Source organism: Rissa tridactyla, chromosome 21, assembly GCF_028500815.1.
Source record: "Rissa tridactyla isolate bRisTri1 chromosome 21, bRisTri1.patW.cur.20221130, whole genome shotgun sequence".
Taxonomy (NCBI): Eukaryota; Metazoa; Chordata; class Aves; order Charadriiformes; family Laridae; genus Rissa; species Rissa tridactyla.
This window is the reverse complement of record NC_071486.1, coordinates 1,163,871-1,181,866: the sequence shown is the minus strand read 5'-3', so window position 1 is coordinate 1,181,866 and position 17,996 is coordinate 1,163,871. Positions and strand designations below refer to the sequence as shown.

Genomic DNA, 17,996 nt, shown 5'->3' with positions numbered 1-17,996 from the left:
TAAGGGACTGTGATGTCTCCTTTTGGCTGGATGCTTGAGAGATGGTAAATGTGATCAAAATAGATCTTTGGCCCCTCAGAGAGATGCTCTGCCGCCAGGCTGCATCCTGGTTTGGTATGGAGCCTGCGCTTTGGATCTAAAGCAGTGTTGTAGTGCCTTGCTGTAGGATGCTCTTGTCAAGACTACATGCTTACCCAGAGAGGTTGTGGATGCTCCATCCCTGGAAGTGTTCTAGGCCAAGCTGGATGAGGCTTTGAGCAGCCTGGTCTAGTGGGAGGTGTCCCTGCCCAGGGCAGGGGGGTTGGAACTAGATGATCTTTAAGGTCCCTTCCAACCCGAACCATTCTGTGATTCTGTGATTCGATGCTGGGAGTCTGAAAACTGGCTGAGATGTGACAATTCGTACAACTGTCTCCGGTGTCCATGTCCACATCCTTGAGAGTCCATGCTTCTTGAGCATAAAGCCTGAGAAGAGCACAAAGTGGATTCCACTCTTAGTTTGTCACAACAAGGGTTCAGGGTTCTCAGACTTCTTGCACTAGTAGTTCAGTCTGTGTTTTATCCTCATTTGATGTAGAAGTGAGAAGGTTTTTGTGCCCTCAGTACAAGTCCTAACAGACAATTTAATTACTGGGTCGCAAACATGAAAGGGGAGAGGGCCAGGCCTGGCTGGGCTGACAGTGTTTTAGGATAATACTCTGTGGGAGAGTAACAAAATCTGTCCATGTCGTAAATAAATCTGAATGGCTTATTTTGGCAAAGAATTTTCATTCCTGACAAATGCAATTTGGAGACAACCAATAACCACTTGCTAATTTGAGATGAAATTAGAATTGGAATCTGACATCCTTGGGTCAGCTCAGACGTAGTATTTGGTGGGCTTCCAGTAGAGTCCTCTCACATGTCTGATAGGAAATAATCTTTATGAGGGCTGTCAAAGGGAAGGGAACACCCAGGCTTACAAATCATTGAAGTGGGTTATTGGAAAGGGACGTGTCACAGGATTGCTAAGTAAAGCAAGTTACATAAGGCTGCCCTTTGGGTTTCTGAGGTCACGTAACTGGGATGTATTTTCAAGTCTATCAGTCAGACTGATTTTAGCATCTTCTGGGTTGTTAGTACTTCTCTGCTTTTTGAGGCAGAAGACGGTTTTGCTCTTCCACAGCCTTAAATGAGACCTTCTGCGTTCTGCTGACTGTAAAGGTGTGTAAAGGTGTGTAAAGGTGATTCTTTGGGATGTGTCACCTGCACTTCATGGCTTAAATCTGTTACAGTATAACCTCAGCAAATTAAGCAACAGTTCAAGCTCTCTCATCAACAGCAGAGGCAAAGTAGGAAATCCTCAGTGGATTTCCGTTGGCCACTGTGACGTCAAGGGACTGAGAATCTGAACTCAAAAACCTGGTTCATCTAAAGTAAAAGAGTTAGGGAATGATAACGCCATTTTGGTTACCTGAATTCTTGGGAAGTACATAGAAGTACAGGCAAACCCGCTGTCCTCCTGCTGATTCACCTCCGTACCTCTTGCTGTGCCTTCTTACAACTAATTGCTTACCAAGGCTTGGTGCTTTGGAGGTATAGTTTTATGCAGGGGGGCAATAGGCCCATTACCTGGCATGTGGGGGATTACTTTCAAGTGATTAGAAGCAAAACTTTTGAAAATTATCTTTGGTTTAGATTCTTCCCTCTCCTGTTGGGTAGTGCTGGACTAGGTGGTGTGGAGTTTGCCCACCTTTCAGCGCTTCATCTACAGCCTGTCCCGCAGGCACATATTCTTCCTCAAGGAGGAAGGGCTGCTGAACTTTATCCATCTGCTTTTTGGAAGCATTGATGAATTGAACTTTATCCATCTCCCTCACAGTATTGTATGGGGTTGCCTTTGAAATTACCCAGTATGACTGACATGGTCACCCAAGGTGCGACTGTCCCTGTGGTGAGCAATGTGGGCAATGAAATACCAGAAATGTCTTGCAACTTGCACACCTGGGAAGGGGTGGGAGCCAGGAGAGCTTTGGGTGGTCCATGGGTGCCCACTATCCTCTGCAAGCTGAGGAAACTGTGTCTGTTAAGCCTCTTCGTCCCCCGCCTTGGGCTTTTTTATTCTGGGGCTCTGTCTTGTTTCTCTTAAGATTTATTTAGGTCAGCTCCAGGTGACTCTGGATAAATGTCTCGCAGCAGAGGAAGCCTTTACTGACAAGCAGAACCTGGTCTGCCCGTGCATCTGATCTCCGTTTCCAGCCTGACCTCATGTTTCCTAGTCCCCTGTTAACGCTGCTGAGGTACCTGTTATTCCAAGGGGTGTACAAAAGGTAACAGAGGCTGCTCTCAGCCGTGTAGCTGGAGTGCAGGCTCATGCTTTTCAGCTGCATCCTAATAAATTCACCTTAGCACTGTGAGCTGGTGCTGCAAAGTGTTCCGTCCATCTCTTGTATTCATAATGCTAACTCTTCAAAGAATTATTTAAAAAAGGGGAGTATTTGGAGAAGTCTCATCTTTAAATGTGCTTGGCCACTCGCTTTTAACCGAAGTTCAATTTGTCTGATCAGTTAGTAACCCTAGTTATTCTTGAGATTGGTTTCAAGCCAATTAAGCTGCAGTTTCCTTTAAAACTTCCCGAGCCATTCAGTTGTGTGAATGTTTTTAATGAGACACTGCATAGAGGAAACACAATCTGCAGAAAAAACACCGCTCCAACTGACTTGTGAAATATTGAAGAGTTATGTTAATCTCAAATTTGTCCAGCACCATTACTGGTATGGACTGAAATAATAACGAATAGGAGGCAGGTGCATCGGGTTCCCATTAGGAAAAAAAAAAATCATCTGGATGTCTGGCAGGCTAACAGCCCTGTGACAGGCTTCACCTACCAGAGGGAGAGGGCGCGAGAGAGATTAAGTGTGAGAGAAGGGGAGGCAGAAGGCGAGAGAGAGGGAGCAGCTGAGGAGGATCCCAGGGACCCAGTACTGATCCCACAGCTGAGCACTGACTGCAGAAAGGACACGGGGGAGCTGCGGCTCTGACAGCAGTCAGGGCAGAAGAGGACCTCTGGGGTGGCACGCGCAGGTGAGTGCTGTGTACCTGTTTCAGATAAGTAGCTGTGTTTGCTGGGAGCTGAAATGAGTTTGAGCTCCTTGTGATCACCTTCACAAGGCAGGAAAGGTGAGCGATGGGGAGCGACAGACCCTGCTTGTTTCATGCCTGTAGGAAGGAGAACACCGTAACTATTTTGTGAAACTGCAGGATTCCTGGAGCAAGTAGGGGTGAAAGGGGAGAGATGTCCTCTCTTTCCACCGTGATTATTTCTATTTTGGTTATTTCTCCATTGGATGGCGTAATTTTCTTGCTCTGGATGACATTTAATTTATTCTGATATTTCAGTGCTGCATAAGGGGGCAGTTTGACAGAGGACAACCTTCAGCAGGAACGGGACAGCATTCCCAGAAATGGGAGTCCTCTGGCGCCTTTGTAGGTGCCAGACATTAACTTGTGAAGCACAGGTCAGGCAGGGCAGGGCTAGAACAATGGTGAAAATAATGCTCAGGCGTCCTGCAAAGAAAGCAGGAAGGTGGCGCGTACTGTGGCCTCTTGGAGTTTCAGAGAGGTTTTCTTAACGTTTGTTTCAGTGTCAAACTTCCTGGCACATTAGGGCATGAAATATTAAAATAGCTCGTCATGCGAGGACTGGGCTTTTTTCATCTGTTGCCACTGGCAGGTTGGGGAAACAAATAAATACATCAGAACTGGGGTATTTGTTATGTGCTCTAGTTTGAAGGCAGGGGAATGAGTAAAAGCCTTATAACTTGAATCCTTTTTGGCATCTGAATAGGACAATTCATTTTTTTTATTGCACGCAGTGAATTTTATTAACCCTCAGCATGCCCAAGGGGTGGGGTATGCAAAGCGGTTCGAACATACATCGTTAATTTTGGCCAGAAAGGAAGACATTCAGCAAAGTCCAATGGCCATGTAGGGTGAAATGAAAGCGGTGCAGGCACGCCTTACTCTCTACATTCATTAAAGTACACGATGGGTTAAAATGTTGGGGTTTTTTCAGTGTCTCAAAGAGGGGTGAAAGGTACTGATGGGGTGATACGCCTGGTAATATGTTGATGTTTAATCACATCTTTAATCACATCTATATTAAACATCTGTTACCCTTTATTTATTTTTTTTTTCCAAACGGAAGGGGACAAGTAAACTGCAACACTGGCCAGCCCAGGCGCTGGCGCATGCAGGAAAGTTAGTCATGAGGCAGCTATCACAAGGTAGGAATGTCAGGTTTATAGACAGCCAGGCTCCATCTAAATCATGGATTGTGCTAGCAAACGCCTCCAGTCAGTCATGGATGCAAACAGATTTAATCAGTCCCAAACAAGGGAACAGAAGGAATCCTGGACACCGTGGGAAGGAGGGAACTAATCTGCAGTGTGAAAGCAGAGCGCTGCTGTTTCTTGGATTCGTTACCCTGATTCTATTCTTTTCCTTATGCTGAGTTGCATCTCAGCGTGTGAAAGTCCAGCTAACTGCAGTGGGTCTAATCGTGGCTCTGTGTGAACAGTGATGACAAACCTCGGCTTGCTGGTGTCAAAGGGGCAGACTGGCATCTTGGGCGTGGGAGGTAAAATAGCCAAGGCTTCGAGCCTTAAAATAGTCCCTTAAATTTCTTCTGGAGTGTACAACGTGGATGGTCTGGTGTTGAGGAACTGGGCTGAGCGTGGGCATCTTCCACTGAAATCAGAGGGAGCTGCAAGTACTCAATACTTGGTGCATCACGTTTATTTAAAATCAAATATTAGGAGTCCAGAAGACTCCTTTGGGACACCTGGATGCATGGTGTGACTATTCCTCATCCTGGAGCAGGGCATTCTCCTGGTAAAACCAAAATGCCGTTCTGTGACTGACCTGGTCCATGACCTGATCTGACCAAAAGAATGTCCTTTTATATGACCAGCAAGACCAGTACTGTCAGAATCACCTGATTCAATATAGTACCTTGGGTGGTTGTAGAGCTGCAGGTAACTCTTAGTCTTCACTGAATTTGGACATTTATTCCATTTTCCATGCCCTTGCCCATCCTTAAATGAATGCAGCTTTTTTTGGTATAGCTTTTATGGGGTTCTCATTGCTGTTACGTCAAAGTAGACTTTGAACCCGACTACTGAGATGAATATTTCTGCCCAAAAGCCTCCCTGACATCACCTTGACCTTCAGCGCAGTGACTGACCGGACACCCATGCTGCAGGGGAGTGGCGCGGCTTGGCCAACTGACTCCAAGTATGAGACTAGCTTTTGACCTTGGTCATCTATTCATGAACCGGAAAATTCAACCCACTTTTTGGACCTACCAGGTCTTGGTTTCTTCACTTGTCGCTCTGTCTGAGCCATGTGGCGGGCACCAGCAGCCTATAGGAAGAGTTGTGCCAGTTGTTACCAGTCAGAATGGGTAGACTTCATATTGATATATGGAAGAAGAAGGGAATTACAGGGAAAACAGAAGATCGGGAGAGTCTCGTTTCCAGGTAAAACACACTTTTAAACTCAGTCCTGAAATAACTGTCTTGCAGCTGGTGCCTCTTGACACTTCTTCTCTGCCCTTCATTAGGGGAATGAACTTGCTTCCAGGGAAAAACATGGTCCCTTTACAGTGAAAGCAGTGACCGCTGCTGAATGTATCAGGCTTCGTTATGACATTTTGCAAGTTTTCAGTGGTATGCGATAGCTTATCCACTGGCATGCAGGGGTTAACAGGATTTTTGGGTGGGCGGGTGGAAAACAAGCTGTGAAATGGAAGAAGGTCAGTCTCTTGGAGGAGTTTGCTCTGTCACAGATGGTTTTGAGTTATCAGTCCATCTGTAGGAGAGGTCTCCATTCCTTTTCCCTCAAGAAAACTGTAAAACCAGGGCTGGGAATAAGAGAAAGCCCTGTCAGGTCCGGGTTCAGTGGACCAGGCAGAATTGTGGCTCTCCTTGTACTTGCTAGTCCCAACTGTCTATCAAATTAGGAGTTATCTAATTAGGAGTTCCTCAGTTGCACAGGCAGACCCCAACAGCTAAATGTGATTTGAGGCTAAACATCACCGGCAGTGCACTTTTCAGTGGGGACGAATTGCTGGAAAGGGGAAGAGCAGAAGCCTTGTGGCTCTGGGTAGCTCAGGTCCTTCGGTTGGGCTGACTCTGGTGAGGGGAAGGCTCTTGCTGCGGTTGATGAGGGCGGAATTCAGGTTTCAGCAGAAGCTGATCAATGCTTCCTCTGGGAGCATTCCCTTGGGTTACATGGAGTGTTACTGTCTTTGGAGGCTTGTGTAGCAACTTCTTTTATTAAAGGTACTTAATGTTAAGGCTGCAGCATTTGATCAACAAATAAGATAACTGCTGCCCCAGACTGGTAAGACTAGTGTCTAAGGAAGGATCCTTGGGGTGGTCGTTGGCCGGAACATTGGCCCACAGGGAGGGGCTGTGGGAAACCCACTGGGACACTGCTAGAAAAGCATCTGCTACTGAGTGAGAGGATTTTCCAGCAGCAGATGGAAAATCCTCGTTGTCTGTTTTTCTTGGCTTGCTAACTTTCAAATTGTTTACATTTGACTTTGGAATTGCTTCTACTTTTATATCACTGCAAATGTAACACTGGTGTGGAACTGAATGATCTTAGCCTGAACATTAGGTTGAACAATCGCATATTCCTCTATTGACGTTGTTTTCTTCTGAACTGGGAAGGTATAAATGCCGTCACCAGCAATAACTGTCAAAAAGAAAGAAGGAATGAAGAAAATGACTCCAGAACTTCATTTTCATATTTATCTTTTAAATTGTTGATTAAAATGGTGATCCCCAGCCCTGCAAAGGAGAAGTTTTTGATATCTGGATCAGAACAGCTGAGGGGTCTTATTGCTACCACCAGTGTCTTTTCCACTGAAAGACCATCTTTCTAAAACTAGTGGAAATGTTGCTCTTCATGGTTCTTCCGTCTTCATCCTATCTAACATGAGTCTTAGCTATAGCTTAGCAATAGTTTTTGCTGTATGTTCCTTTCCCCATTAACCACAGATTTAGAACTCTAATCTCCTGGTGGGAAACCAAAGGAAAGCCTTGTTCTCGTTCTGGTAGCCCAGACATCATGTGGACCATGGTCACCGTGATAAAAATACTTCCATTCTTAATTTCTGGAGCCAGCCCTTCATCTTAGAGTTGAACATGAGGTTTTAATATGAATCACATTCACACAATGCAAAGGAAAAAAAGACTGTATGGTCTCAGCCAGAGTGAAGGAAAGTAGACTCCCAGACCGAGCAGACTTGACTGCCGGAATGCCGTGCTGCTGGGAGAGGGTAGGATTTGCTCACAGACTGGCCATCTCTGTGAACACCAGGAATTAGGCTTCCACGCGAGCTCAGTCCATTTGAGCTTTCTGGGCAGAGGAAGGAAGGTTTGCAAGTTGCAAGAGCAGACTGGAAACAAAAGATTTTTGGGTACAATATGCTTGCACTCCTAGGGTAAACCAGTCCATGGAAATAAGGGGCCTTGTTGCCGCTCTTGGGAATAGGGATCAGCCTGTGGCTGTGCTGGAAGGAAAGACTTCAGATTGAGGTGTCTGTTTTGGCTGTAGCAGTGAAGCTGTTCTAGGAGGAACTGGATTTCTTTCAGACCTCTCAGAATAGCGCAGACTGAAAGACTCTGCCTATGAAGGCCAAGCCCAGGCATGGTTGCCCCATACACAAATGCAATAATCTGGTTTTACTTGTCTTCTAAGGAATTATGAGATCTCCTAAGGACTCATGGCCTCTGAGAACCAGTCTACTGGTGTGTCCTACAAAACTTGGATGTACAGCTTGTCCCTTCCTTGGAAAAGCCATTGATCTGCACAAATGTTTGTCCTTCTTTGAGGCACAAAGTCTTGACCGAGCTTGCACTTGGAAATCCAGCATTGCCTTGACTGATGGTCACATCTGACCAAGTTGGCCCGCTGCCTTGTTTGAGGCTTGCCAAAGGCACCGTGTTCATTTGCACCTCCCCTGGTGCTGTGGGAAGCAGGGGTGTATAATGAGCCCCCTACAACCGCGCGCAGCACAGTATAGAGACATCCTGGCTAGGCAGCTACTGAGCACAGACTCAGCTTCTAGGAGAGAGGAGAGGTGTGAGGGGGACAAGAATTTGTCATTTCTTTTGTCACGTAGTCCCATTTACAACATATTAATAAGGGGTGTGGTTTCTTTCATACAGATCGCGAATATCTGTGACCAAGAGATCTGGTGAATGGCTACGAAGAGCTCTGCGGTCTGAGTCAACGGACGAAGCCACCGTGGTCCCGGAGACACAGTATTGACTACAAGCAGGATCATCTCAGAAGCTCAACTTGTAAGGTAGTGACTTTGGTCATGTCACCACTGAGATTTGTGTGGGGGTGATACAGAGCTGGTTGTATGGAGTGTCACCTTCACTGTCACGGTAGACATCGCTCTGTGTTGCCGTAAGTCTGAAAATTGTTGTAAGTGTTCTGGGAGGAGAAGTCTCCCACAGCGTACACCGAGTTCCCTGGTAAGATGGAAGGCGGTTGAAGATCTGCCGTAACTGTCCCACAGAGCTAACATGGGACCCGTGGCACACGTGGGACCCGTGGCACACCTGTGGTACGCTGTGGTTTCTAATGTTTTTCATCTTGGACGCATAGTTTCTTGGGACAATAAACAGGGATATGTTATTTCTTCTGGACATTCAGTAAAACTGTTGTATTTGCTCTGTGATATTTACTGTAAATTTATTGACTATATGAAAACGCATGTCTGTGTTATGGAAGAGTTCGTGGGTATGTTGTGGACATTGAAAGGAAAAGACTGACCTCTTCTCGTGTTGTCGTCCCATGCCTGCTCACCAAACTGACGTGAATTCACAGTCCTGTTCGCCGCTGTTAGGCATTAATTGCTTTCGTTCACTTAGAAAACATAGATGGTGTGTGTCTCCTTTTGGCATTTTATATCAATGCCACTTTCATAAGTAAATAGCTATGGAGTATCTGGTGTATGCGTACGTAAATTGTGGACAGCATGAGCAGTCACTTATGTTATATTCCTAATCCCTGAGGCAGAAGAGAAGATCAAGTCAAGTATAGATTTACCGAAGGGATAAGTCAGACAAAATCTGATCCCTGGGCATTCCTACCCACTCTACACAAGACCTCCATTCATCACTGGAGTGCTTGTGACGTTCCCCCTCTGTGACCTGCTCAGAAGTTTTCATGAAGTTGCACTTCTGCAGTTGCTAGCCTTCAGTTCTGGGGTTCTAAACAAAGTCTTTGAGATTTCCCTTTAAAAATTCTTCTGAAATGGGAAGACTCAAGCTCAAAATATTACATAAAGTTAACAAAAAACCAAAGAAAGCCTATACCAAGCTAAAGAGAAATTTTAGGTGAGAGCTCCTTCTTCTCAGTGAGTATCTGGGTCGTCTGGTGTAAAGCACAGCTGGAATTTGAGACTGAGCACAGAACAATTTGATATTTTTTTTAGAACATTTGCTGTGTGGGGTCTGTCCTGATTTTTGTGAATTACAAAAAGAAATAGAATGCTGCACGTGTTGCTGATTAATGTATTGTAATGATGATTCAAGTCTTCTGCTGTGGTCTATGCTAATGGCTCTGTACCCCACATTTACTGTGCTTGTGCCAATGTCTGTGGTACACCCCATGCCTCTGGACCCATCACCACGGTATGAACCACTCACTGCCCGTCACTTCTCTACAAGGTTGACTAATTTTGCTCACCAGTCTCTGCCAGCAATTATGTCACTTCTTGTCTGTGTGTTTCACTGCCTGAACCTCATAAATAACTACTTGTGACACCACTGGTACCTCCAAATCCTGTGACTCCGAATGTTTTGCTTATTCACTTAGCTGATTTACGGCCCTAGCACTAGTGTTCAGTCAGACTCCAAAAGGGAAGGCTCCAAAAAGACAGGCTCTTGCTCTGTCTCATCCAGGCAGATTGATGGATAGAGAAGTTGAAGGGCAGACCTCTCATCCCGCCAGGCTAGCTGCTTTATTTGGGTGGATTAGAAATATTGTCGGTAGTCAAGGGCTTGCTCCTGCTCTGCAATCAAAGCCGTGGAAGCTTTGCCACTGTCTCCAAGGGGATGTCTCTGCAGTTGCAAAGCAGACAGACTTCTGCCTGGGATGAGAAATAGCCAAGTCTCGGTTCCCTGAGCGAGGCTAGTGCATGACAATGATGTGTTTGTCAGAGGAGTGAGAGTGTTGAGCTACTTCCAGTGGTAGCCCTGGTGTGCTGGGGATGCTGGTCAACAGTGCTTCATGTAAGGAAGGGTAGATTGCCTTTTGGAAGTACTTGTCTGCCTCTGTTGAATAAATAGCTACCTTGGTGATCCTCTTACTGTGGACGCCTATGTTTCAAGCAGCTGTGAGTAGAGATATGAATTACACGATGACAATTTTTGGAAGGCTTTTGCTGTCTTTCATTTCTTTACAAAAAAATCTGATTTCTCTTTCTAGGATTGAACAGAAGTCAAAGCAAAAACATGGTTATTCGTATAACAAGGGAGTAGAAATTTTAAAAGTAAGCAGGGCAGGGTCTGGATGACTCTGTGCCAGCTCATATATTATTTTCTGGTCCTTATTTAACACAGAAGACACTAGAAAATGTGATGTGGTTGGATTAATTACGCTGAAGGAATGTTCTCTTGCATATCCTGGCACTGTTATTTTAACTGTGCAATCAATGTGTGGCATTAACATGCTTCTGTCTCACTCACCAGAAGGCAAGAATTCACAGGAGTTTAAGGACTCACAGCAGCTTATCTTTAATCCACATGAATTTCTGAAATATTTAAGGCCAGCAGTTTACACATAGTGCACATAGTGCATATTGTACATGGAGAGGATGCGTGCATGGTGCCTATTATTACTTATGCAAATATTGTCAGTATTTGTGTTTTGCTTTTAAAGTAGATTTGAATGTAACCATCTCTCAATAGGTTATAATTATGTTAACATATATCCACAGTCATACCGGACTGAGAACAACTGTCTGACATGATGCATTTGGTAACATAAGAAAGTAATAAGTTTCTTGATGGCTTTGGACCTGAGAATTTGGATCATGTTCATGTTTCAGTGCAGGTGCTTGTCAATATTGCCTAGTGCGGAGGGAAGAAGTTGGGAGTAGCAAAGAATAAATGTCAGCGTAACGTAAAAAGAGCTTAGGGGAATACTGTTGGAAGCTACTGTCTAGTAATGATGTTTGTTGAAAGTTGTAAGCATTAGACATTTCAGCTCCAGGAGTGGTGACATGTTTAGGAAGATACAAGATTGCAAAAGGCAATAGGGGATTATAATGTTTGCTATTAATACAGTTCAGTCCTTCAGAGGACAAATTAAGTCCATCAGAAGAGGGTGATCGAGAGTCTCTGAATATCTCTGCTATTTGTTGTGCAATGCCCTGCCCGGTACAGGGCAGGGTGCCCTGCAATCATCTTATTTTCATTTAATTTGTGTGTGTTTTCCCTCCTACAAGCTGTTCATTCCCTTCATTCGCAATTTTTAAAACATCTACTAACTGTTTACAGAAGGTAACTATGCGGTGTGCCAAAATATCAACGTACAAAAGCTGGAACACTGAAATGTAAAACTCTTGTTTTGGTGGATGGCAACAAAACTCACCCACACCGGACCAGGGAGGTGATAGAAAGAGAGGAGTTGGCTGTCGTTCGCACAGTTGTTTCCCATCCCTGTTGTTCCACGTGCATTTCCACTAAAGTCATGAGGCTCAAAGAATGATTTTCGAAGTAATCAGTAGCGATGCGGTACTTAGTTCTGAGATTTTTATAGTGTGCAGAGCCCTAAAATAAAATTTGTGTTAAGGACAACAGCGAAGCCAGTGATTTGTTGTGGAGAGATGCCTACGTTGTTCCTATTTGCAAATACTGATGAATAGAAAACCAAAGTTTATCCTTTTGGTTCAGAATTTGACCCGTAAGTACTGTGAGCTACGCTTTCTTTGGCCTATGTATGAGACGTACAGCACAGATGATTTTGGTTAGCTTACTTGTCTTTTACCCTTAGCTGAAACCAAGTATCACACAGATAATGCAACTCCGAGCTAAACGTGTAACAAGGAAATGTTGGGATCCAACCCAGGGTTTTCATCAGGTGTAGCGTGGCAATGCCAGGTTGGATGAACGTCTGATACAGGGAGCAGAATTAAGATCACAGGCGCGCTGACAAAGTCCATCTGCCTTTTAAAAGTGTTAAAAGTTGCATGTTCTCCTGTGACTGTGTGGAGTGAAGGAGTGCAGAGGGTAAATAGAGACACGGCATTAATCCTACATGGGAATCTAATCTAATTGCTCTCTCAGAGCTTCAGTAACTCTATAGTTTCTGAGCATCTCGCATATGACAAGGAATCTGCCTTCACAGTTTGCTTGCAAGATAGTGATGTGTTACATTACATGTTGTCCAATTTATAAATAAAGGGAAAGAGACACCTTTGGCAGAAGGTGACATGAGTGATCCGTAACAATAACTAGTTAATGCCAAGTTCACACTTCACCATTTCCTTCTAAAGTAAGTAGTAGCTTATAGTCTGCTCTCAGACCTGTTGCTAATTTAGACAAGCTAATTTAGATCAGGATGTGCTTCTGCTTCATGCCTCAGTTTAGACATCCATCTCTGTGGCTTTCTTCTCAGCAACTGCTCTTGCCATCCATCAGAACTCACCACGTGAGTGCCATGTGGTGTAATATTTGCCTGAAACACGAGAGGACGTCTTTGGAGGAAAGCCAGATGACATGGAAATGGAAGAGGTGGCGGAGGGATGCTGTTAGATGTGGACATTTTCCATTTATCCCTGCTAGCCATTTTCATACCTGGTTTGTGTTGGTTCAAAACTGTGTCATGATGTGTTTTGGAAAGACGTGTCATGTGTTGACTAGCAGGCCTTTCTCCACTTGGCTGGTAGGATGTGGCAAGTGAGGAAGGGCAAACTGTGTCGCAAAAGTGAGCAGTATTAAGGTCTCTCATTTCCCTTGTGAACTGTAAATAACGAAATGATTTGTATTTTTCTACAGGAGAGCCTGTAGTTTGTCTGTGCTGACCCCAGGCAGCTGAGCAAAACATCATGTCAAGTAATCGGCCAGGTGAGAGAACAGACACAGCTATGAAAACTATCTGGGGTACCCCTGAGAATAAGCCCAACTTGCTTTTCTTATCGTTTGGGGATTGGGTGTCTGTCTCTCACCACCACCAGGAGAGACACCAGTAACTGGCCCGTCAGGTTCTGCTGACCTTTGCAATACTGTCTTTCTCATGCCAGATTTTTAAGTTTTTATTTGGAACAATAACTGTTGTAAAGCATTCTCCGTCCAAATCATCACTAGACCTGTAAGATGACGTGGCCCTGGATTGTGATCTGGCTTGCAGACTTTCCCACTTCGGCCCTACCTTTGCATGAAGTCAGCACAAAATCGCAGACCTTGATGCTCCAGCCTTTGGACACGCTTGGAGCCTGTAGTACTGGCATGGATGGGTCCTTTGTAGTCCAAGAGGAGCTGAGCAGGAACAGTTACTGTTCTACAGGGAGGCGATGCAGATTGACAGACTCTTTCTAAAGGACAAAGTTGTTATCTTAATTCAATATATTTTTCCTTGCCTTTCTAGTAAAATCCTTCAAGAAATCTGCTGTCCCAGGGGTTCTTATCACCCAGTTTGTGGATGATGTTCCAAAAGGATGCAGTACACCTGATTTTGAGCAGAAACCGGTTTCTCTGACATTGCAGGAAGGTGAGATTCTTGGAAAACAGTCAAAGTCATAGACCTGGAGGCTTGGCTCCATGTCTAACCTACGTGAAACAATTGTCATCACTAAATCAAGCTAGTTTCTAATGAGATTTGACTAGACCATAAAAAAGTGTTGTGTGGACAAAGTCTTTGTTGTACTGATGAAAATTCCATGAGTACTGTGGGAGGTCTCGTGAGCTTTCAGTAGTGTCTGTGAGATCAAAATCTGGCTCCTAATTTATACAAAAAACCCTGTGAATTCTGCAGAAAGCTCTCAAAATAAGTGTTTTGCAACAAAAGATTAAGCACGTTGAAAAAGTTGGTTTTTTCCCATTGAACTAACTTGTATTATGAGTGTTCAACACATAAAATTAACTGCTTTTTAAAGTCAGATGCACTGACTGCTGATGCTGTTTAGACTGTACTTCTCTTTCAAGAAGCAATATGGATCTCACATAGAGTACAGAGAAGGCAACTAATGAGCCAAGACCGAAAAACAATTGGAAGTCTTCCAGTAATCTCTCTGCCCTTACAGAGAGTCATGTATTTTTTTGGAGTGGGATAGCCTGGGCAGACTGTGTAGCTCCTCTTCCCTCACAGGGCTGACCCGTTTCTAGCACCCTAGATTTCAGTGTCGTCACACCCAGCTGTTGATTTTCACTGGCCGTTGAGATTTTAGGAAGGAGCACAGTGGCCTCTAGCGGTACATCCCTCCTCCTCCTCCACCTTCCTTCCACCTGCACGTTTCAGGCATGAACCAAGGCGGTGGTCAGTCACCCCGTCTAAATTTTCCAACTTATTTCATTTACAGTAGGTTCTTCGTAGTTCATATACAAAATGTGAGGCCATTCTGGTCGGTCACTGCGTGAATGCAATTCAGTGTCTATGCAGATGCACAATGAGTGTCTTTAATTATGTCATCATCGCCCCGTTGCATTCAGCACATGGATTAGCTGATACTTCTAGCTGTGGACGGCAAGCATGGGGAACTGCAGCCAGAATGGTCAACATTTGACAAGGGTATAATCAATTGGAAACAGACTTTAATAATAGATAGTACTGCGATCTTGGAAAAAGTTGGTAGATGCTCTTTGATAAGAATCTGTTGGCTACATGGCAGGAGCTTGCTGCATCAAATAAGTGCTTTGGTGGTGACTGCAGAAGGGTGTGGGAAATACTGCAAGACTTTCTGGGGAAAATTTTTAACAGCGTTGGTCACCTGAAGACCAAAACCATTCCAAAAGAAAGATAGTAATCATTTCCGCCCCGAGTTATCCATGGATAAGTCATCTCCATTTCTATTCCCCTGTGGCACTCCCACTTACCTACACGCAAGTCACTTCTCTGATGTGTAGTTTCATAGTGTTTCCTATGTCTTTGAAGCCTTTTGGAAGAGAAGGGAAAGGTTTATACTAGACAGTAGTAAAGTTGTTGGAGATTTCTATGGGCAGCTGCAGGGTACTCAGGTTCTGAGGGGAGCAGAGGTGAAAGCTCATGGGTAAACTCCCTCCTGGTCTCTGGGGAGTGCAAGATGGTGCCAGGCTAGCAGACGAGGAAGATATTGCAGAAAGATGACATGCAGGGAAACACCCTACCCTGCATGGGTCCTCCCAGTCGTGGTACAGTGTTGTCTGTTAAGAATGTGTTTTCTTAAGCGTGCAGAGGGGCTATCTTCTTGTTTCCACCTCCTAATGAGTCCAAATTTATCCAAATGAAAAAGAGACCAGGAGCTGCAACTATTCACAGATGAACTTTAGTGATGTCTAGGGACAGGAGGCTCCAGCACAGTGAGTCCTATATCATTTAACATCCTGCCCAGCACAGTCACAACGAAGGGAATGGTCTGAAAGAATGGAGGAGCAGTGGGAACTTGTAGGGGAATATGAACGTGATGAGAATGGATTTGGGCATTTCATGGCTGTGGTACAAGTAGTGCGTACAAGTTGCCAGAAGCCAGCCTAGGCTGACCTTGCTTTAGCACCGTTGATTTCAGAGATGATCGGAGGATGTCAGCAGTCACATCTGGCAGGCTAACACCACAATTTTATTGTGAATACAGACAAAACCTGACATTATTGATGTGGGCAAAGGTAGCCCAGCCTGGACTTGAGCTAATAACTGTTTGCTCTTTGGCCCTGCTCAAATATTGAGGGAGTTCATAATCAGATCAAGATAGCAAAAATTGCTCTCTTTGATACGTAATTTCTCTATCCGCCTGGCTGTGCGGTAAAAACACAGGCAGAGACCATATGTGTCAGTGAATTTTAAAGTTAATTTTCAAGTAATCTCTTTGAAAGCCAGGGAGTTAGAGTGGAGGTTAGGGCAAATGTCTTGCAGGAGTTTGGGCATTTCATGCAACTTAAACTGGTGATTTAGGCATCTTTTACAGAGAAAACAAAAAGATAGAATTAGTTTCAAAGAATGTTTCTGCCTAAAACAACAGAGAGGGCTGGCTCTGGGGGCCACTCTAGTGATAACGTAGGGAGCCTGGCATGACACTCCTCATGTCCAAGCCTGTCTTAAATAACTAATTTCTTGCCTCTTTTCAAAGGTAAAAACGCCGTTTTCAGAGCTGTGGTCAAAGGTGTCCCAAGCCCTGACGTGAAATGGGCACGTGCACAAGGAGGACTGGATGATCCTGAAAAATATGAAACATTCTTCAATAACGCTACAAATGAATTCATTCTGCAGGTAAAGCTCAAATATTTCAGACAGGACTCATGGAACAGAGAGAGCAATGGAAGGGAAAAACCTTCAGTGGGCAGGTGGATGTCACCAGATCTGAGATAGCACAAAAGTAAGCAAACAAAGCTTTTTAGAGTCATTCTGGGAACAGAAGAAAGATCTGAGGTGTCTTTGAGTAGCTGTTTTATTAGAAGCTGAAGGTGTGGGAACTGAACCACAGCGCATCACTCTGAGCTCTTACTGTGTTCTTCTTTTTAAGGTAAACAAGATCACTGTAGGTGACAGTGATCTGTATCGTTGCTTCGCTGTGAATGAGTATGGGGAAGCTTCATGCTCTGCTGGCCTCAGGATCCTACAAGGTAGGATTGACCAGTTCTGTGTTACAAAGGTCCTGTGGTCCCAAGTAGTTGGCTTTGTTGTCCTCTGGGAGTGGGTGCCCACAGCATTGTCCAAGTGTCCTTGGCGTGAAGGTATATTTTTCCACTCACTGAAGACTGGAGGTCTTCTGTGACTCCCCCCACTTTGGTGGCTCCATGACAATATGAGCTGTAAAGCAAGGGAGAAGAAAGTGGTATTGTGGTCACTGCACTGGACCATAATCAGATGCTCTGGATTTAGAGTTGGCTCAGTTGTTTATTTATGATATTGAACAAATCAGTCTCTTGGGAGGGATCCATCCCACTTTACATCAGATGTCTCTGGTGTCCACCTGACCTAGTCCCCTGCTTCCCTTTACAGTGGAGAGAAACAGGCCCTTTGTGGGTAAAACATAACTGACCTGTTCTTGGAATCTGCTTGAGCAGGAGGTGGACTATGTTGGAAGCGTCCATTTCACCTTAGTGTCTGTAAAGTACGCTTAGAAGGCAACTGTCTGCATTTGGCCGGATAATCCCTGCACTTGGTTCCCCATCTCTAAAACAAGATGTTAATATTTCCTACCATTCCTTAAACCCTAAGCCGATAGGGCAGAAGCAGTCTCCTCCGCTGTCTAGAGTATCCGGTAAGCGCAGAGTCAATTGCAATAGAAATATTGCATTTGGAATTTCCTCTTGCATTGGTAACAAACACAGACGTTTTATAGTTCATCGGTTTACTGGTGGTAGTCTGACTGTTATCTCGTTCATCTTATGGCTTGTTTTTCTTCTGTTTTCTCTTATCTCAACAATTAGTTGGCTTTAAGAGGAAAGTGAGATATGTTCCTGTTCATGCTGCTGATGGTAAGTTATAGTTAGATGTATACTTATATTTTATTTTTGGTGGGGCATAGTTAATACACCTCTGTCTACCACATTATCACTACCTCAAAGTCGTAAAGAATAAAGTAAGAGAACGATTTATGAATCTCTAATGTTCCATTGTCTCTTTCTACTTGCTGTTTACCTTTGGGTAAAATGACAGTCTTAGACGTGGCTTTGAGCTGTTCTAATTAATGATTCTGCAATCGTTAGTGCTAGAAAAGGATTTTGTGTTGTCAAATACAGCAGGATCAAACGGGTTAACATGGATGGAAAATAGCAGGTTTCTAGAGTGTCCTC

At 44.4% G+C, this 17,996-nt stretch overlaps 1 protein-coding gene across 1 annotated transcript in view; it reads left to right on the top strand.

The window, feature by feature from the left end:
- The first annotated feature begins 2,883 nt into the window (after window positions 1-2,883).
- Window positions 2,884-17,996, top strand: part of IGFN1 (immunoglobulin like and fibronectin type III domain containing 1) — a 40,616-nt gene continuing 25,503 nt past the window's right edge. The window contains exons 1-7 of the mRNA XM_054181433.1: window positions 2,884-3,063; window positions 8,220-8,359; window positions 13,068-13,136; window positions 13,657-13,779; window positions 16,328-16,467; window positions 16,721-16,820; window positions 17,631-17,678. Coding sequence (XP_054037408.1) covers window positions 13,118-13,136; window positions 13,657-13,779; window positions 16,328-16,467; window positions 16,721-16,820; window positions 17,631-17,678 — 430 coding nt within the window. The 5' untranslated portion in view covers window positions 2,884-3,063; window positions 8,220-8,359; window positions 13,068-13,117. The remainder of the gene's footprint in view (window positions 3,064-8,219; window positions 8,360-13,067; window positions 13,137-13,656; window positions 13,780-16,327; window positions 16,468-16,720; window positions 16,821-17,630; window positions 17,679-17,996) is intronic.